The sequence below is a fragment of the Nicotiana sylvestris genome, chromosome 11 (genome assembly GCF_000393655.2).
Source record: "Nicotiana sylvestris chromosome 11, ASM39365v2, whole genome shotgun sequence".
Lineage (NCBI taxonomy): Eukaryota > Viridiplantae > Streptophyta > Magnoliopsida > Solanales > Solanaceae > Nicotiana > Nicotiana sylvestris.
The window spans coordinates 112,889,487-112,914,564 of NC_091067.1; the positions used below are offsets into that span (position 1 = coordinate 112,889,487).

At 36.2% G+C, this 25,078-nt stretch overlaps 3 protein-coding genes and 2 long non-coding RNA genes across 6 annotated transcripts; 4 read left to right on the plus strand and 1 right to left on the minus strand.

The window, feature by feature from the left end:
• Window positions 1-1,326: 1,326 nt before the first annotated feature.
• On the plus strand, window positions 1,327-2,094 carry LOC104245240 (uncharacterized). The gene is made up of 2 exons (XM_009800823.1): window positions 1,327-1,545; window positions 1,672-2,094. The coding sequence occupies exons 1-2, from the start codon at window positions 1,327-1,329 to the stop codon at window positions 2,092-2,094; spliced, it is 642 nt and encodes a 213-aa protein (XP_009799125.1).
• A 5,982-nt stretch (window positions 2,095-8,076) lies between these two features.
• LOC104245238 (probable amidase At4g34880) lies at window positions 8,077-13,061 on the plus strand. Of its 2 annotated transcripts, XM_070163044.1 has the most exons (7): window positions 8,077-8,419; window positions 8,521-8,804; window positions 10,227-10,441; window positions 10,851-11,078; window positions 11,174-11,369; window positions 12,351-12,739; window positions 12,859-13,061. In XM_070163044.1, exons 1-6 carry the CDS (start codon window positions 8,176-8,178, stop codon window positions 12,708-12,710), a joined length of 1,527 nt encoding a protein of 508 aa, XP_070019145.1. In that variant the 5' UTR covers window positions 8,077-8,175; the 3' UTR covers window positions 12,711-12,739; window positions 12,859-13,061. The 2 variants fall into 2 exon arrangements, with proteins under 2 accessions (XP_070019145.1, XP_009799123.1); XM_009800821.2 differs by having other exon boundaries at window positions 12,351-13,061.
• On the plus strand, window positions 13,038-14,197 carry LOC138881511 (probable amidase At4g34880). Its single transcript, XM_070161743.1, has 3 exons — window positions 13,038-13,275; window positions 13,382-13,440; window positions 13,862-14,197. Exons 1-3 carry the CDS (start codon window positions 13,038-13,040, stop codon window positions 14,195-14,197), a joined length of 633 nt encoding a protein of 210 aa, XP_070017844.1.
• A 2,502-nt stretch (window positions 14,198-16,699) lies between these two features.
• LOC138882358 (uncharacterized) lies at window positions 16,700-23,291 on the minus strand. Its single transcript, XR_011403946.1, has 2 exons — window positions 23,199-23,291; window positions 16,700-17,190 (listed from the first exon to the last, which is right to left on the minus strand). It is a non-coding gene; the product is annotated as an uncharacterized lncRNA (long non-coding RNA).
• LOC138882357 (uncharacterized) lies at window positions 18,214-22,861 on the plus strand. The gene is made up of 2 exons (XR_011403945.1): window positions 18,214-22,495; window positions 22,681-22,861. It is a non-coding gene; the product is annotated as an uncharacterized lncRNA (long non-coding RNA).
• Window positions 23,292-25,078: the final 1,787 nt, after the last annotated feature.

A 25,078-nucleotide genomic window follows, 5' to 3' on the forward strand; every position in this document is an offset into this window, starting at 1 on the left:
TATGACTTAACCCCCATTCAAGAAATAGCTTAACATATGATTTCTAATATACGGAGGACAGCAGCTAAAGAAAATAAGGAACACTTAACATAAGATTTTGACAAAGGAGTAATAACACAAAAACGATGACTTCAATCAACTCTCAACAAAAAAAGGCATGACGAATATCCATTTTTAATGACGTCTCACACAAAGAGAAACTAATGCATTTCAAAAATTAATGATTCAAGCAGATACTACCTAGAATCGAAAGAAAAATAAGTAAAACAAAGTCACTGACCTGTTGCGGGGCAGTGAACTAGGGCGAGGGTCTTGGATTTATCGGACTCCGACCTCGAACTAACTACTTCGAACGATTCCGGAAAAAGGGCAAAACACCTCTGCTTTGACTAAAAAAATCAACCAATAGAGGCGAGAAATATCAAACGAAAAGCTAGGATTTTAGAGAGTGCTTTAAAGGAGTAAAAGCGGGAGCGAAAAGCAGTGAGTTTGAGAATCATATGCAACGATGGCTCTAGTAAAGGGGGCGGCTGAAACTCTCAAAATTTGGGGTGAAAGGGTCGGCTAAGAGCTTGTCCCCAAATGGATTGCATTTATAGGGCAAAAATTAGGGTTCTTGGTTTGAAAATTAAAATAGCCGTTTGAGAGAGGATTGGCCGTTTATTTCACCATTTTAGTCTATCATTTGGAAGGCAAGCTTCTCTGGAAAAGGGGAGATATCACGTGAGGAAGAGAGAGAGTTGAGAGATTTTTGTGGGTTTATTTGACCAAACTTAAATGAGGAAGGTATTCTAGAGGATTCCTGGACTTGGGCTACCGGGTCACTAGGGTTGAACTTTATTTTGGGTTAAAGAGACTTTGGGCGGCCGAAATTTAGGCCTAGACTGCTGAATATTTTCTTTCTTCCTTGTATATTTTTTTGGGCTTCTATTAATTATATTATATAATACTACTTACTATTAACATATAAAAATATTCCTTATACTAATTGATAAGTATAAAACTATAATATTCTTGGAACAAATATTTATAAAATGTAGGATTAAAGAAACATTACTATTTTACTAAATAAAGGAGAATGATATGCTTATTCACAAAAGGCGATAAGAATGAATGAACGAGTGAATAATAATAATAACAATAACATGTATAGTAAGAGTTTTAATAATAATAACAAATAGGCATAATTTGTATTAAAATAAATAGTAGAATAACTACCTTATATTATTAGTGATATTAGAAGCTTAAAAAAATAATTTGAAAAAAAGAAGGGACAAAATTGGATGACAACATCGGGTACTTGCTATGGTGAACAGAACGTGGACGATGACAGCAAACATTGCAGAATCATTGAATGCGGTAACAAAAGATGCAAGAGAGCTGCTCGTAGTAGAACTATTAGAGTACATAAGGCTTCTTGAACGTTGGACTAATGAAAAGTTATTGAAAACAAATGGTACGTTCACATACCTTGGAAAAAAAATACAACAAAGAGTTGGAGGACAACAAGACATTATCGCAGAAGATGAGAGTAATCTATATCCAGTAACGTCAGATCAATGATTCCATTAAACTAAATATATACTGTTAATTGTAGATAAAGTATTGTATAATTGTAGTTATTTTGTATATGTTGCTGACAACTTGTTGTGTGTTTTTAATGAATTGTAGGTGAGGGCTTCCATAGAACACATCTATACAGTGATAGATGGTGTGGAGCGCTTTATTGTTTGTCTTCAAAATAAGAGATGTAATTGTGGACAATTCCAGCTTGATGAACTTCCTTGTGCACATGCTTTGGTGGCTTTGAGGCATAGGAATGAGTCTTATAACTGTTGTTCTCCTTATTACACGAGGGAGAGCCTTTTGCTTTATGAAATACCAGTAGATCTGTTGCTTGACGAAAACAAATGGAATGTGCAACAGCATATAGCTGAAAAAGTCGTAATGCCACATACTAGGAAAAGACAGTCAGAGAGACCTCAAAAACAAAGATACAAAGCATATGATGAAGTAAATGCAAAGAAGTACAAGATTTCACGTGGCAACTGCGAACTAGAAATATCTTGTAAGAATACTCCCAAAAGGAAATAAAAATTAATAAAGTCACAAGATTTTTTGATAAATCATGTTGAGATGTTCTGGAGAATTATAATTGAGGTGTAATTGTGTTGATAAATTGAATAAAGACTATCTCCTATAATGAAATATTTTCAACTCTTAATGCAATTGGTTTGTAGTTGTTTTGTTTAATTACCGAGTGTATTTATCTCAGCCTTTCCTAATAACACTGCTTAAAATTGAATAGATTATGTATTTTATATATTAGTAGTAGACATAATTGTAGTTAAGTCGTAAAGAAATTATATGCTAAAAATAACGAAACAAAAGGTAACAAAACAAAACATAAGTAGTAGAATCAAGTACTAATAACTTTCAACCAAAAAGGCTTTTCCTCGTGTTTTCGATTCTAAGTAGTAGAATCCTGGACAAAATAACAAAACAAAAGGTAAAACAATTGTTGCACAAATCTGTTACAAATAAATTTCAACTGACTTGTTCTTAGTTAACAATTTGTCTACAACTTTAGTACAAACCAGTTATAACTAAACAATTTAACTAAAAATTTTCTACAGAAAAGGGAAACTAATTATTCTTCTTCCGGATTTGTATTCTCTCGTTCACAGCTGGTGCACCTTTTCTTCTTGCTAATCTGCCAGTCACCTCAGTCTCACTAATTGCACCAAGCTCTTGCTTTTTCCTAGCATAATCCCAAAGTAATGCTCCATAGCGTCTACGATGTTGATCAATATCAGAAAGGTCTTCTTTTGAAATCGCTAGCTCTCCAATGCTGGCATATTTTGCAAATGTCGCAACGTATACACCACAGTCACTGCAAAAAGAAATTAGGGAAAAAGATTTAGCATTCAGTGTAAAATAAAATATGTTAAATAGATAGAAGGAAAATCAACTTTTTCATAGAGTGATCCCTCTCTTTGCTGGGGTATCTCACCGACCAATCACTGAATGTCAAGAGGGTCAGAAACACCTTTTTCAATGTATGCCTTTGTGTTCTTGTAGTTGATGTTTCGACGCTTGCCATAGAAGCCGGTGTATGACAAATAGAGGGAGATCATAACAACAAACTTGTTGACAACAGATTCAACAAGGTTGTGATGTTGTGAAGAGACCATAGAATCATAAACATATAGAACCCTATTGGTAATGTTAAACACAACCAACAACCAAAGAAATTTTTTCACAATGTTTATGGGCATAATCACAAAATCAACTTGATCCCATGCAGCATTTACAAGTAACCTATACCCCAATATGTATTCTGATACGACGTCATGGGGTTTGACAACAACAAGCTTCTTATCGGTAGGAGCATTAACATACCTTTGGTAAATATGTTCAATTCTAGTTTTGAACATACAGTTAGTGGTTGTAAATCGTGTTTTGTTTTGAGGACCATACTTTCCTCTCTTCCTCAAATAGTATAAAATAACATCAGTGTGCTGCAAAAAAATAAATTTCATTATTTCTCAATGCTTCATACAATTTAACTACAATTTTTAAACAAAAAAACTACAATATTCTTAAATAATAGAATACTACAACTAATCATTAAATTCTGCCAGGGTATGTATTTACCTATCGTTGAGGACTTGCCCGGGATGTTCCAAAGTATAAAACTACTCCTTTTTATAAACTTTTTCCACTCGAAGATCATACCACAACTTAAGTTGGTTATCTTTTACAGAATAAGACGCCTTCCTCCTATTTAAACATATAACAATTACAATAAATATATAGATTCAACTGGAAATAAAAAAATTGAATGCACTAAAAAATATGAAAAATTTGTATAAACTAACCTCTTTGAAACCATATTGGTACCAAAGTATAACTACTTATTGAATTCTTCCAACAAGTCAGGATCAACATCATCCCCAATAACCTCAGTAAATGGATGCTTGATGAGGAAAATTAGAGATCCAACAGAAGTGCTCCCCTCAGAACTGTAAAAAGGGAGGAAGGGGGATCTGGCATGCTTTCCAGGCTACCTTGTTCTTCCTTAATGCACATGGGTTATTTCATCTTCATTAAGCTCGCCGAACTTAACAATCTGGGAGAAGATCTCTGGCAGCTCAAAATCATCAAGTGTTAATTCCCCTTTTTCAGATCTGGAGTTATTGTTTGAATCACCTACATTAATGTAGTCGGCTAGTTCACCTTCAAAATTTAAAACAAAAGAATAAGAAGACATGTTGCATAGTTCTTTATGGAAAATTGAAACTTATATAAAACCTGTTTTTTTCCTACAATTATAATGTAACATATAATACCATTGAAATCTTCACAGCGATTGTCTCCTTGTTGTATAACGTTTTCTTGTTGAATGGGAGATTGCATTTTTGTAGACTCCTTCTCCTCATTTAAATGCTCTCCTGGAACGCTAATATTAGCTTTCTGTTTTGGAGAGTCCACATGCATAATTTCCTTCTCTGTTACAATAATGTGTACAACTTAATTAAATTATAGATAATTTGCAGTAAACATTAACATCAATATAGATAAATTGTAGTAAATTTGTTGAAATGTTATCCTGCATTTGATATGCAAAATGTATTGTGAAATATGATGATAATATGTACTAAATCATACATGCATTTTCTTCATCAAATGTCCCTTCAAATTGGGAAGATAAATCAACACCTAGAGGAACATTATCCTTAATTTGAATGTCATTCATGTGCCATGTATCTAAGAAAACCATTGAAAATATAATGTAGATTAGTTGTTGGTAATTTAGGCTATATGTAGATATATTGTAGATATAATGTAGATACATGTTTTACTGCTGCTGACCAACATTGGTTTAGAACTACTGCCCGAAATGTGTTGATTGTTCTTTTCTTTGTAATGCTCATCTTTTTTCGTAGAACTGCTAGTAAACTGCAAGCATAATTTGTTAGGCTATATACTTTATGAATGATAATAGAAACTTAGACATGGTGAAAATTATTATCTAAAATGAATATATTTCGAATGAAACCTTAGCATCAATGTTAACCTTTTGACTGTTTATTGCCTGTAAAACAGGCTTGACTGAATCATTGAGTAACAGTCGAATACTACCTAGTTCTTGAAAAACCTCTTTCGTGAAAGTTCCAAGGTCTGAACCCACCTACATATTAAAATAAAAAGAGTTAACGAAATAATTTGCATAACATAAATTAAAGAAACAATCTAGGATTATGTATAAATATTACTTTATCAACATCTTTTCTTAATTTTTTTTATTTGTTTCACAATATCTTTCTTGTCATCTTTTTCAGTTGTCTGCTTATATCCGGATGGAGATAGAGCATCTGTCGGATGCTTGGACTTTGTTTCATCTTCTTTAAGGATGTATTCAACTTTATCTAGCAAATTCATTCTTGAAAGCTCTTTTGGTGTTTCAATTATGTTGGCGAACTGAGTGAAAAAAAATGTGAGAGACCTAGTCATATTATGTATAAATTATGTAGATAATTTGTATTAAATTGTGTGCGTAGAAGTGAAAACTATTTACCTTGATCCATGATGGTTTGATCATTCTATCTTCCAATGCAGATAATCATATCTTGTCCTTACTAGCTATCCAGTTAAGTATGCGGGGGATCGAATTAGCAACCCTTGTAGCTCTATCCATGTTGACTATAATGCAACACTCATACAACCATATTTGTATAGCTAGTGCAAAACCTCGAATGAGATAAAAATGCACAAAAGTATTGCGCTTGTGCCTAACAGACTCAAGCAATCGTGTATAAGATTGGATACCCCATGCGTAGTTCGCATACTGCCCCGAGTCCACCAAGTAGAACCTAAAATGGTCTATCAAACCTAAATTATCTTTGTTTGAAGGACAGAGGAAAAATTACGTGAGATAGAGAATACACAGCTTGACTGCATCCTCATTTTTCACCCAACTACGATCGGTTACAATTTGTTTCAAGTATGACTTCTCAACTTTTTCCTTGTTCGAAAAATAGCTGCTCATTATTTTACTTTCATACTTAGTTATGTAACCAAAGTCACTCACTTTTATAAAACATCTAAGGCCACTAATCAGGGCAAACTCTCTCAACCCGCAAGGCGTCCCCCAGCCTTCCAACGGGAAGGACTTCAATATAAAAATAAATTTTCGTTCTTCCTGTTCCCGCATCATACGTATACTCGGTTGAAGCTGGATTTAGAAAGGATCAACAGCGGTGTCCCAAAATTCACCCTCTCACCATTTATCTCTGCTGTAAAAAAAGCCGGAACCAGATGCGTTCAATTCATATTTCATGAGAAGATGAATTGCCTGATTTTGAATATATATTTTGGGCAAGGAAAGAAAATATCCAAAACATGTCTTCTTAAACAGCTTTAACCAATTTTTAGACAGTAAATCCTTGATTTGGCCAGGAATAGTAGGATCGGATAATGTCTAGAACCTAGTGATGCCATAATCAACATCATGTGGTGCAAAAAATATTCAATTCTACAGCAAAAAAAAAAAAACATCAAGTTAATAAAAGTTGTTTCAAAATCAGAAAATAAAATAACTACATTTATACTGCAATTTAACTACAACTAGAAAACATTAATACATTACAAACAATTAAGTTTCAACACTAGTAAACATATATAACAACTGACTACACTGAATCTACATATACATTGATAAAATTATGTTTAGAGCAAGGAATTAGAAAGTATGAACTAGACATAATATATACAATTTCTCTACAAAAAATGAAACTAACATCTACAAAAGAGCAAATAATAACCAATAAAACTAACTAAATCATGTAGTACATTCCCTAGCTAGCTGATTTCGAATAATATAGAAGAAATCCACAATTTACAGGGAAATATAGAAAATTTATTAACCTACAACAAATCTACATAATATAAACAAAATATCTACAAATACAAAAAAACAAAAATTATGTATGTTCATGAGAATGAGATCAAGTTTTTTAGCTTTAAAAATAATAATTAAAACTACTAAAATTTTACCATCTCCAATAACTGTTGGGGTATAGTTTTAGCCGCTTTTTGAACCTTCTTCTTTTTTGAAGGTTTAAGAGTAGGAAAAACTCTATTTTTTTTTGCAACTTTCGTAATAACTTCTTCTTTGACGAAATCATCATCGGAAGCAATTTCTTTGCCCTTCTGTTTTACAGATTTAACAGACGTCGAGGCTTCACCAGTATCCCTATCGTGCTTATGTTTTGTTCGAGCTTCTGCCCTAACTTCACGAGGGGAAAGCCTGGGGTCGGTCTCTGCTTTTGCATGTGTCGATTTTAAACTTTTTTGGGTGAATCCTGTGAGAAAACACCCAAATCAAAAGTAGGAATATCACCTACTTTAATTTTTTAGGGCTAATCTTCGAAAGTGTTTTCTTCTTGATTGAAAATTAAGCAAAAATTTAACCAACTAGTTTGATAGAAATAAAAAGGAAAGGGAATAGAAAAATATTAAATTAATAAGGTATAATTTAGAAAATATAAATGCATTATAAGGTTATTTTTGTTTTAAATATAAATATGATTTTTCCCCAAAAGCAAAAAAATTGCTTCTGGTGCTGTTTAAAAGTATTTTTTCATCTTGGCCAAACACCTCAAATTTTTCAAAAAGTACTTTTTTTGTTGTCCTCCTGGAAGCTTGGCCAGCCAGGCTCTTAGTTGATTTTGGTCCGTTCAATGAAACAAATTAGCATTATTCAATATAATATTTGTCCCTATTTTCTTTTTCCGCATATCTGATATCAGCATAAACTAGGCGAATATATTGTATTATTTTATATGGGATAGAATGCGAGATATGATACGTGGATTAGTAATACATATATTAACACCACTAGATAACAAAAATAATCCTTCGTATTTTGAAATATAGACATTTGACTAATCCCGCGTTATTAAAACAAGCTAGGAAATGCTTTTGAATTGTTTATTAACATGTGCAACACACTGGTCAATGTTGCCAGTCTTTTAGACATTGAAAGGAGTTTAATCTTGGACCAGCCAACGCATTTGGATCTTTTGGGAAAGTATTGGTCATTCCTTTGACATCCATTCTATAAAGTGAGCTTCATACTAAACAGATATTCTCATAGCTTTCACAAAAAAAATGTCTGTTCTTGCCATTCTATTCATTTGTTTGTGCATGATATTGTCCAACTTCAATGGGAATATTACTGAGGCAAAAACATTCTCATTTGAGGAAATAACTGTCAGTGATATTCAAATAGCTTTCAAGCAAAACAGACTGAGCTCAAGGCAACTTGTTGAGTACTATCTAGGCCAAATTCAAAGAGCTAATCCAGTTCTTAAAGGAATCATAGAAGTGAATCCAGATGCACTATATCTAGCAGGTATGAGTCAAACAACTTTTGGACGGGTTAATGACTTGTCAACATTTATCCATTTTGACCTGTCTAAATTCAATAGATTTGACACTCCTAGCTACTTGCAGATAAAGCTGACCAAGAACGTAAAGCGAAGACGCCAAAATCATTATCCAGGCTACATGGTATACCTGTTCTTGTTAAGGACAACATTGCAACTAAGGATAAGCTTAACACAACAGCTGGATCTTTAGCTCTTCTTGGATCCATCGTACCACAAGATGCTGGTGTAGTCAAGAAGTTGAGGAAAGTTGGGGCTATCATACTTGGCAAGGCAACTATGACTGAATGGGCTGCTTTTAGATCTGGAGAGTTGCCTAGTGGTTGGAATGGTAGACTTGGCCAAGCTCTGGTGAGTTATAGCTCAAAAAAATAAATATCTATTATTTAATTTAGAGGCGATAAATGTGCGGGTTGTGTCAAATTTGGGTGACTAAAACGAGTCAAATCAGCAAATAGGTCATGACCGGATTCACTCAAAGTCTACTTGGGTCAAAATCAGTTAGATTAAGATGGATCAAATAATGGGTCATAACTATATTGGGAATTTGCCTTTTGAAAATAATATGAAGGCCAATCTTTTTTCCTTAAATTATTACTAGTTAAGTTCTTCCAGAAGTACACAATTCCAATCTTTAAATTTGATTATGATGAAACCTGTTTGGTTTTAAGTTCTATTTTGACCCGTCGGGTTGCACTAATGTGCTATTTTGATAAGTTTTACCCCCATTGTTTGATCGATCATTTCGAGTTCAAGTCCATAGGTCTAGAGGCGGATCCAAAATTTAAGCTCTATTTGTTCCACCTTTAAGGTTCTTATCTTTGAACTCATGAATATGCGGACATATTAGACTGGATAAGATAATGAATGAAGATATTCGGGAAAGGGTGGGCGTTGATATCGTGGACGACAAGATGCAGAAAGCGAGGCTTAGATGGTTCGGACGCGTGCGGAGGAGAACCATAGATACCCTGGTTAGGAAGTGCGAGCGGTTGGATTTGACAGGTACGAGAAGAGGTAGAGGGCAGCCTAAGAAGTATTGGGACGAGGTGATCAGGAGGACATGACGTTGCTTCAGATTTCCGAGGATATGACTCTTGATAGGAACGTGTGGAGGTCGAGCATTAGGGTTGTAGGCTAGGGGGTAGTCGAGCGTTATTCTCTCTTTGTATCAGGTAGTCTGATAGAGTTTTGTCTAGGTCTGTTAGCGATCTATGTTGTGTTCACATTATTTTGTTGTTTTGTATAATATTGTATTATTGCCCTTTCACTTATTTGTTGTCTCTTACGATGCTATTATTACTTTTTTGGCTTCTTTTGTTGTTACAGAACTTTTTTTTTGTTTTTTTTTTTCCTGATATTATTGTATCTTCTGGGTCCCCAGAAACAGCCTCTCTACCCTTCCGGGGTAGGGGTAAGGTCTGCGTACACTCTATCCTCCCCAACCCATTAGTGGGATTTTACTGGGTATGTTGTCGTTGTTGTTTGGGTTCATACCTACAATTTATTGCAATATTAGCGGATTTTAACACAAATTTATAGTCCGCGTCAAAGATATTGGATTTAAATGAACCCGATAGTGATACATTGCATCTGCATCTGCATAGGTCAAGTCAGTCAATAAGTTATCCAACTAGTTTATACTTGAACAGGATGTTAAAATAGATTGATTTTGCCACCTGTGATTTCTTAAGATGCAAAAGATCGGAATTAAGGTGAAACAAAGATCTAAAGTATATAATTGACTAAAAAGAGTTTACTCATGTTATTCAGAATCCTTATGTAGCAAGTGCTGATCCATCAGGATCAAGCACTGGTTCAGCAACATCAGTAGCAGCAAACATGGCAGCAGTAACACTGGGGACAGAAACAGCAGGCTCCATTCTATCTCCGTCAAGTGCTAATTCTGTTGTTGGAATCAAACCAACTGTAGGCCTCACCAGCAGGGCCGGCGTTGTCCCAATTTCACATAGGCAAGACACTGTTGGGTATGTACAGATTTAAATCTTAGGTCTCTATATACTGCCAGCATTTGGATCCACGACTGCTTGCTTTACAATTAAATGTTCAATCCATAACCATATTAAGCCCTTTGTAAGTCATCCGCTATATCATGGAGTAGTTGTTAACCTCCCAGTTTTCTCCGAAAGTGAGTGAAGGGAAAAGAAGAATAAAAAATGACTTTTTAGATCTAAATGCAAAGAAATTATTTTTACTGGATAATTTACCTGTCCAAAGTTCACATTTTGTTCAAGTTGTAATAGTACTGCAAGAAGATAAATAAAACAGCAAATCAAAAAAGAAACAAAATTAAAGTGCAATACATTAGGGATGCAAAATGCAAATAAAAAACAATGAACAGATTATCATATACAATGCTTTTTCTGCATAGAACAGGCCAATCTGCAGGACAGTATCTGATGCTGTTGAGGTTCTTAATGCCATCGTTGGTTTCGATCAAGATGACTCACCTGCAACGAAACAGGCTTCCACTTACATTCCTCGTGGTGGGTACCGGCAATTTCTTAAGGCTGATGGGCTCAGAGCTAAGAGATTGGGAATTACAAAGGACCTTTTTAGCTCAGATGATATCAAGGCTTACCAACACCATTTTAACACCTTAAGGTAGCCTTTTTATTCTCACTAGCATTTCCGTAGTTTAGTACTGTTACTAAATATCCTAATAGCAATGCACTTTTTTCTGGGATGAATATTTGAAGGCAAAAAGGAGCAGTGTTAGTTGACAAACTGGAAATACCTAACATCAACTTGGTCTACACCGCTGTGTTTGATGCTCAAGGCATTGCACTGACCGCCGAATTCAAGATGGACCTAAATGCATACCTTAAAAAGTTAGTCCACTCTCGAGTCCGATCCTTGGCAGATGTTATAGCCTTCAACAAGATTTCAGCTTCGGTAAGTACTGTCAATCAATTAACACCTCAGTATTAAACAATGTTCAGGTTAGTTGTACTAATCCTTGTAACTGTTCTGTTATACTCAGGCCAAATGCATTTAAATCATTGGTCTTTTAAACTAGACATTTTCCTTTTAAATTCCTCACTATTCTTATAGTGGAGTTCAAGTCTCTAAGCAAACTAAAAGACTCATCGTATACACTAGACCTGAGATAAGGGCAACAACCTCAACTATGGTTTAATCCAACCATTCCAATATCGCCTATATGAGTCCCTTGTTCTTAGCTAACTCTACATCATTTTTTAGGAGATTTTTGGTCGTTTAAGACAACTTCCCAGTTTCCTCTATATGATTTTGGTTTAACTCTACAACATTTTTTAGGAGATTTTTGGTTTATTTCTATTAAACCATCTTAGACGACCTTCTCTCTATTGCACCCTCTCTTTGATGTAATCATTTCTAATCTTATTTGATCTTATGTGACCGTGTATTCATCTTAATATCGTATCCCTACCACATTCATTATGTGGATATGTTGCTAGCTGCTCTCACCATCTTTCCATATTGGCTAACACTGATTTTGTTTCTGAATGATATGTAAAATACTCACATTAAGTTTCAAAAAAACTTAGGTATAAGGTCTTTTTATCTCTCCACTAATAGACTCCTACAGATATAACAGGTTAACTCATTGGTAGTCTTTGTTTCAGATTTTGAACCTAGCATAGTTCTATTCTTTGTTACTCCACATAATGTATGCAAATATTTACTCAAAAACATTATCGCCTTACCCTCCATTCTCCAAAAAGGCAAAAAATCCTCATATGACTTAACATGTTAGTCACATGAGTCGTGATTGAAACTCTCCGAAGTAAAAGATATGTCATACATTGTAATCAAAATTAATTTACTAGGTATCATCACTAGAAGTAGAATGGAAATATATCGTGTTTTCATTCTTTTTTGGTGTTAATGTAGGAAAACGTCAAAAAATTTGGTCAAGATACTATGTTGGAAGCTGAGAAGACAAATGGAATTGGGAAATTGGAAAGGGAGGCACTGAAGAACATAACAAAAGCATGTAAATATGGGTTTGAGAAAATGATGAAAGATAATAAATTAGATGCTTTGATGTCACCTGGTGCAAACATTGCTGGTCTTCTCGCAATTGGTGGTTATCCAGGGATCAATGTACCTGCTGGTTATGATAAAAATGGAGTTCCATTTGGGATTTCCTTTGGAGGACTAAAGGGTTCTGAACCTACACTCATTGAGATTGCATATGGCTTTGAACAAGCAACTCATATCAGGAAGCCCCCTCCTTCACATCCTCGCTAGGAATTACATATTCAATTTCAATCTAAAATGTATCCACATCTCAAGTAATATTATCTATATATATCTGCAGTTTTACCAAGCATGCAAGAACTCTTTTTAAATAGAAATAACACATGATTTGTGGAATCTCTTAACCATTATCCTATAGCAAAAGAAATGATCAAATGCCCCATATCCCTGCCGTCTCAATCGCAGAATGAAAAAAGTTACTGTTCTGTAACAGTGTCAGGGTGTATACGTACTTTCCAAATGTCGTTTTTTCTCCTGTCTTGGTTGTATTATTTTTTTTCTTGGTTGTTATTGCTATGTGCTTCAGGATAATGACTAATGGCAAGGATTGTCTTCTGCTTCCTTTTTGTGGCTCTATTCATTTGTCTGTGCATGATATTGTTCAACTTCAATTTCTCATTTAAGGAAATAACTGTCAATGATATTCAAATAGCTTTCAAGCAAAACAGACTGAGCTCAAGGCAACTTGTTGAGTACTATCTAGGCCAAATTCAAAGAGCTAATCCAGTTCTTAAAGGAATCATAGAAGTGAATCCAGATGCACTATCTCTAGCAGGTATGAGTCAAGTAACTTTTGGATGGGTTAATGACTAGTCAACATTTATTGATTCTGTCCATTTTGACGTGTCTAAATTCAATCGATTCGACACTCCTACTTGCAGATAAAGCTGACCAAGAACGAAAGCGAAGATGCCAAAATCATTATCCAGCAGAAGCGGATGTAGCTCATGAGCTACGAGTTCAATTGAACTCATAACTTTAATACGTGACTCAGATGATATGTAAAATATCATCAAAATCTCAATAAATATTATGTTATGAACCCATAATTTTTAATGTGTAATGGGTTCAGGGGTAAAAACATAAAGATTGAACCCTTCAAATTGAAATTTTGGATCCGTCTATGCTATCCAGGCTACATGGTATCAAGGGCGTATCCATAGCATCCGTCTCTGCTATCATGGTCTCTGCTATCCATAGCATACGGGGCACGTCAAACCATGCTCCCTCCGCCAAATTAGGTATTTTTTATGTAGGTATTTTTTAGAATTTGTCCAGTATTATGTATTAGCACCCATGCTTTATAAAGGTTGAATGGTGCACTTGGTTCAATACTTAATTATTTCTCCTCCTTTTTTTAGTGGTGCACCCATATTCTCGAAATCCTAGATCCGCCTCTGCATGGTATCCCAGTTCATAAGGATAATGTTGCAACTACGGATAAGCTTAACTCAACAGCTGGATCTTTAGCTCTTCTTGTATCCATTGTACCACAAGATGCTGGTGTAGTCAAGAAGTTGAGGAAAGTTGGGGCTATCATACTTGGCAAGGCAACTAAGACTGAGTTGGCTTCTTTCAGATATGGAAGCTTACCTAGTGGTTGGAATGGTAGACTTGGCCAAGCTCTGGTGAGTTATAGGTCACAAAAAGTAAATATTAGTAATTCTTTAGAGGTGTTAAATGTGCGAGTTGGGTAAATTCGGGTAAGTCAAATGGGTCAAATCATCAAACAGGTCATGACCCAACTCACTAAGAGTTTGCTTGAATCAAAAAAATGAATTAGACTAAAATAGGTCAAATTACGGGTCATAAACCCATCCTTCCAATATGACCTAATTTTTGCTGCTTTTTCACTTTGTTTTTTTCTCTCTAAAATTAATTAGTTAAGCTCTTCCAAATTAACATACTCCAACTTTTAATTTTCAAGTTTAATTATGATGAAACCTGTTTGGGTTTAGGTTCCATTTTAATCCACTGGGTTGCACTATTTTCATCATTTTTAATCCAGTAATTTGATGGGTCATTTCGAGTTCTAGCCCCTTAGGCCAGGTCAACAGACGGGTCAGAACTCAACTCGTTAAATTTGGATAGGTTTGAGCGGGTTAGCACAAAATAGATCTATTGTGGCACCCCTATGATTACTTAAGACATGACTCTTGATAGGGAATTATGGAGGTCGAGCATTAAGGTTGTAGGTTAGGGGAGAGTGTGAATATTTCTACAGCACAATAGAGTGAGACTATCCAGTTAGGAGTTAGACTAGGAATGTCATTGGTCGTCTATTGACGCAGGGCTTTACCTTCTAGTTGTATTATACCAGCCATCTATTTCGTATTTCGTATTTCGTATTCTGTATTTCATATTTCATATCTCTTATATATTGTTGTTATTTTTAATACGCATTTTTATGGTACTAATATATCATCTCCTATTGCTTTTTGAGCCGAGGGTCTCCTGGAAACAGCCTCTCTACCCTTCGGGGTAGGGGTAAAGTCTGCGTACATATTACCCTCCCCAGACCCCACTTGTGGGATTATACTGGGTCGTCGTCGTCGTCGTCGTTGTATGATTACTTAAGACGGAAAAGATAGGGATGAAAGAGAAACGAAGATTTAAAGAAACCGTTCTTGGACTACAATAACAAAAAATCGGCTTAGTTGAAAGGGATCAATATTGCATGTTGAGGTGATGAGATGAACTATAGAACTGCTCCTTTTAATTTATTTACTACTAGATTTGTATGGCCCGTGACCAACACCGTCCCAACAATGCAGCTTAAACATTTCAATTCATGCGAATATAGATCTAACTTAAATCTGTGGTGATTTAAGCATAGTTCTAGATACGAAGCAAAAGGAAACAAAACCTACCTGAGGCTGAGTCGATGACAAAAAAAATAAGCATTAAGGTTGAAAAATATCGGCCTTGGCCAGTCCCTGCTAAATTCTCATATCTAAAGCGAGAGTTTATACATACCAACTAATAGATACATCAATTGATTCTGCATTTTTTTTTCTGGATATTTCCTTTTTACTTCTTCCCAAAGAATTAACCTTATTGGTGTTTTCAACAAAGTTACATTATTTTTTGAAAAGGCACAAAGATATATTATCTCAAACGTTAAAGGAACAACATCAGCATCTCTAGATCCTCATCAAAACTCAGCCAAATTTCAGAGTCATATAATTCTATTCACATAGGCGTAGGACAATTAAAGCGGAAAGCTAAGGTTAGAAAAGTAGTCACAAGCAGCATCAGGAAAATTCCCCGATAGACATATCATAGCTTTTCTTCGTAACTAACTTATTTTGTTGTCTACATCAGTAAGGATAACCATCCACAGTCCATGAATGGTAGAATTGCTTGCTCTCATTCATGATGGGGTTGTGTGGGTTGATCTATATTATCTTCTCGCTGGACATATATCTGCGTATGCTAGAACCATTTAGAGCTTTAGCCTTCAAAAGTCTCCCCATGTAGGAGTAATAAAACACCACCGAGATCCATGACATGATTAAAAACAACGACCTTGTCTTCACGCACACCCTTAATAACCCCCCTGCAAACCTTTTTACTTATGCTTCAATATCATCTAACCATGAAGAGAACCCTATAGCCCTTCTCCATCCCAACTAATTTAGGTGTTTTAGCTATATGCGGATAAAAAAAGTCAAACATAGTCATAAAATCTAGGCAATTAACACCTGCAATTTCAAGACATAGACAATTGAGTTGGCTTGAATTAAGGTTGAACTATGGTAAAACATGATTGAATTAAATAATTACGTTTTTGTCAATAAAATTCAAGTAGCAAAATAAAATAACGAATGAAGAACTCCTTAGAATAACTTAAGGTACCACAAAAACCTGTAGCACAACTTTTGAAGTTATTGCTTAGAAGTTTCTGGAATACCAGAGACTTCAATGTTAAGTCAATTTCTATCATAACATAATATTTTACATGTGATTTCATATTTGATGTTGGTCATTTTTTATCTGTAACATATTGCGTACATGTGAAATCACATAATCACCCGTTCAAAATATATAATGCTCCGCACAAATTTGATGCTAAGTTAATTACTCTAGCTTCAAGTATAGCTCTTTTAGTAAAGAAATTTCACCTATTTATGACATTTTTTTTCTTGCTCTCATAAATACCATAATTCCTTCATATTTTGGTAGTGAAAGTCAAGGGATGCTGATAAAGCCCTTTACGTAGTAGAAACTAAATAAAAGGAGAGCTTCTAGTGAATCACCATCAACGTCAGGCCTCTAACGCTTGATGAATTAACCTAAGTTATTATAGGACAATCCAAATAATGTGACATAAAAAAAAATTCCGCACTATGATAGTAAATTGATTTGAGCAAGTCACTTAATTGATTGACACTTTTAAACTTGGTAACCTACTCCACACATTCACAACTATCTTTGCAACAAGTTTTTTTGGTAAAGCTCTGCAAGACTATGCTGCAAAATCCGATGATAAAGCATTCCACATACCATCAGTGACTATTATAAGCCTTCCCCAGCATCAGCATCAGCATCAGCATCTGAATTGCTACTAAAAGAAAGAAAGAAATATCTCGTTCAGGAAGCTGGTACCAGCAAGCCCATCCTATTCCAAGCTCCATTCATCTCTTCTTCTATGGTTCAGATTCATTCTCTTTAAGTTGTTTTTCAATTTCTACAGTTGATTAATTCATTCAAAAGCATCAACTACTAACAGTATCTACAGAGATGATGAGTAAACCAAGTATATCACAAAAGAGCCTTTTTTTAATAAGATGCACGAAGAGAATCTATCCTAATTAATAAATATTAACAAGAGATAACTTGAAGCTCCTAACACCATGTAATTAGAGTCATCGTCAGTTTCTTCTTTTGAGATCTAGGTATTTAATCCGTAGTGATATGAAGATTAAATTCTGAAATAAAAGCAAAAAAATATTTACTAATTTTTTAGAAGTAAATACGCTACCTTTTGGTTTAATGAATGATACTTGTGTATATTGCAGAATACCTATGGTAACAGAAAAGGATAAAAAAAATTCACTTGTTTCAGTCATATCATCAAATGCCTTGACTGCACTAAAAATCTTTTATGTTCTATTACTATTGTCGGACAATAATCACATTCACGTATGGAATACACAAAAAAGATGAAAAACTCAATAAGCAGAAAGATTCCAATATGAGTAATCTCAGAGAAAATAGAATCACAATTCTACTACTAAGTTCATCCTCAAAGAACCCATTTACTCTCAAAACAATATTATACAACTAACACCAGAAATAACAGTATATCACAAATATGCATTTATGTAGCTATTTTCAAACATCAAATAAGATACAACTACTGAATGTAGGTAATGTGCCGAGGGTAAACTAGTAAAAGAAGAGTTTAAAAGTTGTTAGCGACGTGGACGGATCAGATTAATTTCAACCAAGGGCTGATATCAAATCCATTAGAATATATGAGACTATCTCAGTGCAGGAGGGGTTTCAACGAATTTGGCATGTCTCCTCTCTCTATTTTGTGCTCTCTCTCTATATATATATCTCTCTGTACTTCCTATCTCCTCTAAATATGAACCTTTCTTCTCTCATAAATTCTTCTTTTCTCTATCAAATTCTGAAGCAATCCACTTTAATATAACAATAGCCAATTTCTTATTACCTATGCTAAGAGCTGCCTATTGAACTCTATTTCAGGTATTTCTCTGGTTATTCAATTGATTTCTCGGAGTTGAATCAAGTCGAGTGTTGCTGATTAATCCTAGTTTATGTTTTAGATTTTTGTTGAAATCGAACTCGTAAACTCAATTCCAGCTTAATTGTAATTGTCTGAGCACTTGTGGCATTCCTGAAGCTTATGAATGATAATTGTGACTCTTGAGTTGCGGAGATTTGTTTGAAATTCCTATTTTGTCTATTTGTAATTGTTGAGCACATAACAAATTGGTATCAGAGCGACGATTTTGATTATACATGTGGGAAAATGACTGGGGCTGAAGCTACTAGATCGAAGCAGACCGAAGAACAATAGATGAAAAGGCTAGATGGTCAGATTCAATCCAATAAGTTAGAAACTGATTCCAAGCTTAATGCTATAGATTAAAAACTAGCTGAGATGAGTTCTACTTGGCTGGGTATGAAGCAGCTGATGGAGGAAACACATACGGCGCTAATGAAGTTGATTGAGAGGGGAAATGGGAAATCATCATTCGACGAAGAGGAGAGTAGTAAGGGTGATGGGTTGTTACCTAAGCCTAGAGGTATTGACTATGGAGAAGGGAATGCAAACAGAGCTGGGGACAATTTCCCTCCTAAGCTGCAATTTCGGATATATAGTGGAGCTGAACCTAGATCTTGGTTGAGGAGGTGTGAGAGGTATTTTAGGGTCTATAAGATTACTGATACAACAAAAAAGTTGGAGATGACCACCTTGCACTTAGAAGGGGAAGTTGAGGCATGGTATTTCTCTTTCACTCTCACTAAAAGATAAGTGAAGTGGGAAGAATTATGTGAAGAGCTAGTTTTATGACGCTAATGGTGACAGGATGGTGAATGACTTTAAAATGCTGGTTCAGACTAGCACCGTGAATGCCTATTTGCAAAAATTTGAGGACCTTAGAGCCTTAGTGCTAATGAGAAACCCCAGGGTACCGGAAAATTTTTGTTGGAATGTTTCATTGCGGGGCTTAAGGAGGAAATTAGCGAGACAGTGATGATGCATGATCCCTATTCTTTATCTCAGGCTGTCTTTTGCCAGGAAACAAGAGAGGATCATTAATACTAGGGAGAGGAAGAATAAGTGGCTGCATAAGGGCACTATTGCTCCAGTTAACCAAGAAATGAGCAGGACTAACTTCAATCCAAGAAGACCCCCAGACATGACTTTTTTTTTTTTTGATGAAGTAATATATTGTATTAAAGGCATCAAGAAGATGCAAAAGATTACAATAGAGAGCTTAGCTAACTGGTTAGGACAAAAAACCTATTCTAGAGCCTTAAGTTTACCAAGCGCAAAAATCAGTGGTTACTAAACCATTGAGAGAGAGCTAATGACCCCCAGACATGACTGTTAAACCAGAGGAAACAAAATTTCAGGAAAATTCCGGGAGCCTGTTGGAAATGTGGTGACAGATATTACCCTGGCCATATTTGCAAAGATAAACAACTCAATACCATGACGGCAGAGGTGGAAGAACAAGAAGGGGGAGGTCAAGAAGAGATACAAGAAATGGAAGAAGTTACTCAAGAATTGGAGGAGGGGGAAGAGGAAGCAGTATGCTTAAATGCCATGACAGGAACCCCTGAACCTAACACCTTTAAGCTTAGAGGACTGATTAAGAAGAGAGTTGTAATCATATTAGTAGACTCTGGCAGCACTCATAGTTTCTTGGACAGTCAGACAGCCAAGGAACTAGGAGTGATAGCACAGATGGACCGACCATTGAGAGTGACAGTTGCAAATGGACAACAAATGTATAGTCACCAGAGTGTAACCAAGGTTAGATGGGAGGCTAGTGGAATTGAGTTTGAGGATAAGTTCCGGTTGTTGAATATAGGCAGCTGTGATATAGGGTTGGGGGTGACTGGATGAGGGCTCATACTCCAATTACTTTTGATTATGAACCTTACATACTCAGATTAAGACAATTTTAAAAAAATGGTGGATCTGAAGGGTGATACAGGGCAAGGAGAGATGCACCAGATCACAGCTAAGTCAATGGGCAAGTTACTGAAGAAGGGAAAGGCCCTCCTAGCACATTTGTTCACTATGGAGGGTAAAGAAGATGAGACCAACGAGGAGGTACCAGAAGAAGTACAGCAGGTTCTAGAGTCTTATGCTTCTGTATTTGAGGAATCAAAATCACTACCACCCTCAAGAGACTATCACCATGCCATTCCCATTGTTCCAGGGGCCAAGCTAGTTTCACTCAGTCCCTACAGGTCACTGGGGACCGGAGGCCGAAGAAGTTTTCAATCAATTGAAACGGGCTATGAGCAACACTTCTGTACTGGCTATGCCAGACTATACTCAAAACCTTTGTCATTGAGACTAATGCTAGCTATCTGGGAATTGGATCTGTGCTGACTCAAGAAAATAAAACCATCACATACTATAGCAAGGCCTTGGCTCCAAGGCACCTGGGCAAATCAGTGTATGAAAAGGAGCGCATCCATAGACAAGTGGAGGCATTATGTACAAGGAGGGCACTTTATAATTTCATTTCAGTCTCAAATACTTGATGGAGCAGAAAGTAACCACAACCATTCAACAGAAAGGCCTAACCCAGTTATTGGGATTTGACTATGAAATACAATACAGGAAGGGGCTGAAAATAGAGTGGCAGATGCACTATCCAGGGTCCTAGATGAGCAAGGAGAGGTAAATGCTTTCTGGTGTGCAATCTGTGTGGCGGGAAGAGATAGAGAGAAGTTATCAAAATGACAACCGAGCTCAAGATTTTATTACTGCTGTAACAGTCAACCCAACTGCACACCCGGACTATAGCTTGGTTGCAGGAGTTTTTAAGTTCAAAGGAAAGGTGTATGTTGGTAAAACCACGGCCTTAAGGCAACAAATTCTATAGACCATGCATTCCTCTGCTATGGGAGGTCACTCTGGCCAATAAGGCACCTTGAAGAGACTGCAATTATACTTTTAGAGGTGCAAGAGTTTGTAACTAGGTGTGATATATGTCAGAGATGCAAGGATGAAACTGTGGCCAATCCAGGATTACTACAACCTTTGGAGATCCCTACTCAATCTTGGACGGACATCAGCTTAGATTTCATAGAAGGTCTGCCAAAGTCCCAAAGAAAGGATGTAATATTAGTAGTGGATAGATTCACTAAATATGCACACTTTCTGGCCTTACAACATCCCAATACAGCCGCTCAAGTGGCAGAGTTATTCATCAAAGAAATATATAAGCTCCATGGTCTTCCAAATACCATGGTCTTAGATAGGGAGAAGGTTTTTACTAGTGTCTTCTGGCAACATTTATTCAAGGCAGCTGGAACTACACTATGTATGAGCACAGCCTATCATCTAGAGTCAGATGGCAAGACAGAAAGACTTAACATGTGCTTAGAAGTATATCCTAGAGCCATGACTATGAGCAAACCAAAAATGTGGGCAAACTGGTTGCATCTGGCTGAGTGGTGGTACAACACTAACTATCATACATCCTTGCAAAGCACTCCATTTCAAGCATTTTACGATTATGACCCCCCAAATGGGGCCACTACTGCAGACTCCAGTGCAAGCTGTCCAGGATTTGATTCAGGAGAGGATTCAATTCTAGTAGGTTCTTAAAGACCATCTCACCCAAGCTCAAGCTAGGATGAAATTGTATGCTGACCAAAGGAGAACTGAAAGACAATTAAAAGTGGGGGATTGGGTCTATCTCAAATTGCAATCAGGAGGCAACTCAAATTATGTCCTAAGTATTATGGACCTTATCTAGTGGAGCAGAAGATAGGAACTGTGGCCTACAACAAGCTCAAGCTACCAAGTACTGCTAGGATTCATCCTGTCTTCCATGTGTCACTACTAAAGAAGAGGATTGGACCAATGATTATTCCTCAGCAACAACTGCCAATACTTGGGGAAGGACATATGCTAGTTAGGCCTATAGCCATCCTACATAGGAGAATGGTGAAGGAGAATAATGCAGTGGCAGTTAAGGTGCTAATTCAGTGAGAGAACCTTTCACCGGAAGAGGCGACCTAGGAAGATTGGTCCTTTATTAAGACCCAATTGCCAGAGTTCTTGCAACAATCTCAACATCATCCTTGAGGGAAAGAATGAACTGAAGGAGGGTGGCATGTAATGTGCTGAGAGTAAACTAGTAAAAGAAGAGTTTAAAAGTTGTTAGCGACGTGGACAGATCAGATTAATTTCAACCAAAGGCTGATATCAAGCCCATTAGAATGTATGACACTATCTCAGTGCAGGAGGGGTTTCAACGAATTTGGTACGTCTCCTCTCTCTATTTCGTGCTCTTTCTCTCTCTATACTTCCTATCTCCTCTAAATTTGAACCTTTCTTCTCTCCTAAATTCTTCTTTTCTCTATAAAATTCTGAAGCAATCCAGTTTAATATAACAATAGCCATTTCTTATCACCTATGCTAACAGCTGCCTATTGAACTCCATTTCAGGTATTTCTCTGGCTGTTCAATTGATTTCTCGGAGTTGAATCAAGTCGAGTGGTGTTGATTAATCCTAGTTTCTGTTTCAGATTTTTGTTGTAATCGAACTTGTAATTGTCTGGGCACTTATGGCATTCCTGAAGCTTATGAATGATAATTGTGACTCTGCGTTGCGGAGATTTGGTTGAAATTCCTATTTTGTCTATTTGTAATTGTTGAGCACATAACAATGCATATATAAAATCCAGCAAGAAAGAAATCCAAAAAACAGAAAAAATAAAAAACTAACAAATACACCAAAGTCCCATTACCAACCTCAAATGGTTCACCAAACAAAGGAAAAACTGAAAAAAAGGTCATAGACATACATACATCACATGCCACAAAGAAGCTGGAATCAAAATGGAGAAATTTGAATTAAAAACCAGAAGCGAAAACGTTAAATATTAAGAGAAAAAATTGAAAGGGGATTCCTATCAATTGGAAGAGAGCAACAACTCATAAGGATTAGCGAAAAGTCAAATTACCCTAGACTGGCCAAGAAGCAACAGAGCACACAGAGAGACGAAGGAAAGGGAAAGTAAGAAAGAATGAACTGCAACGGTTTGTTCGTGCTTTGGGTTAAGCTCAAATTACACATGGAAACTGATGCGGTGGTGGTCCAATTTTGGGATTAAAGCACAAGTTTCATTAAATGTTGTTAAATGTCCAAATTGCCCTTGAACAAAATTAAAAAGACAGCTAAGCAGGCATGTCGAAACTCAAGCTCTTCTATATAACTAGACACCAAGATCTAAAACTTTCATGTTTTAGTCATCTCTCAATTCCTTATGGATTTTGAGATATAAACTGTCAAAGTTAGCCCTGTGCAACAGAAATATCTTCTTCATCTTCTCGGATAGCCTGTAGTATACCAGCCATAACTCTTTGTACACAAATCCAAATGCAAAATGGTTTAACTTTTTGAAAACTAGACACAAAGAGCTACAACTTTTGTTTTTGGATCATCTCCAAATTCCTTATAGATTGTGAGATATGAGCCTCCAAAATCAGATCTGCATAATAGAGATTTTCTTCTTCGCGAACGCGAGAGTCACTTCATGAACGCGAAGAACAAAATCCCAGAAGCCAAATCCTTCTTCGCGAACGTGAGAGAATCCTCGTGAACGCGAAGAACAACACCAAACACCAGCATCAGCTATTGCAAAACAACTCAAAATAATCTGAAACCACCCCGAATCACACCCGAGGCCCTTGAAGCCCCGTCCAATCACACAAATCAGTCCCATAACATAATACGGACCTGCTCGAGGCCTCAAAGCACATCAAACAACATCAAAATCATGAATCGTACCCCAATTCAAGCTTAATGAACTTTAAAACTTCAAACTTCTACCTTCGATGTCGAAATCTATCAAATCACGTCCGATTGACTTCAAATCTTGCACACAAGTCACATTCGACGTTACAGACCTACTCTAACTTCCGAAATCGGAATCCGATCCCGATATCAAAAAGTCCACTTCCGGTCAAACTTCTCAAGACCTTCAAATTCTAACTTCCGCCAAATGACTCCAAAATGACCTATAGACCTCCAAATCCACTTCCAGACGCGCTCCCAATACCAGAATCACCATACAGAGCTATTCCCAAACTCGGAATCCCAAACGGACATCGATAACATTGAAATGCACTTCAACCTAAATTTATGAAATTCTTTCAAAATTCCAATCTTCCACCATATGTGCCAAAACGCTCCCGGACTAACCAAAACCTGATCCGGACATACGCCCAACTCCAAAAACATACGAATATACTGGAACCTTCAAATCCTGATTCCGGGGCCGTTTACTCCAAATCAACCCTTAGTCAGATTCTTCCAACTTAAAGCTTCCGCAACGAGAATTCTCTTTCCAAATCCTTTCTGAACTTCCTGAATTAAAACTCCGACCACGCGTGCAAGTCATAATACCTGAAGTGAGGTTACTCGTGGCCTCAACCCGCCGAACGACGCGCTAGAACTCAAAATGATCGATCGAGTCGTTACAAGTTAAATAGTAGTAGTTTCATTTTTGAAAGCTCTCTAAACACAAAGCCTTGCCAACATTAACAATTGCTACTTTACCTTTTATTATCAAACTAGTGGGGGATAGCCTGTGCTGTGCACGGGCCCAATAACAGTATACTCAGGGATGGAGCTAGAGTGCCGAAATGAGTTCATTTGAATCTTATAACTTTGATTTAAATATTATATTTGTCTTATAAAATTCATTCAATATATATAAATTATTAATTTAGAATACACTTGTATTCATTTATGGAAAAGCTCTTTTGTTAGAGTCCACCTCCAAAGAATCCTAGAGTTAATCTTAAATCAATTGAAATTAAGAAAAAATTATCATAATGT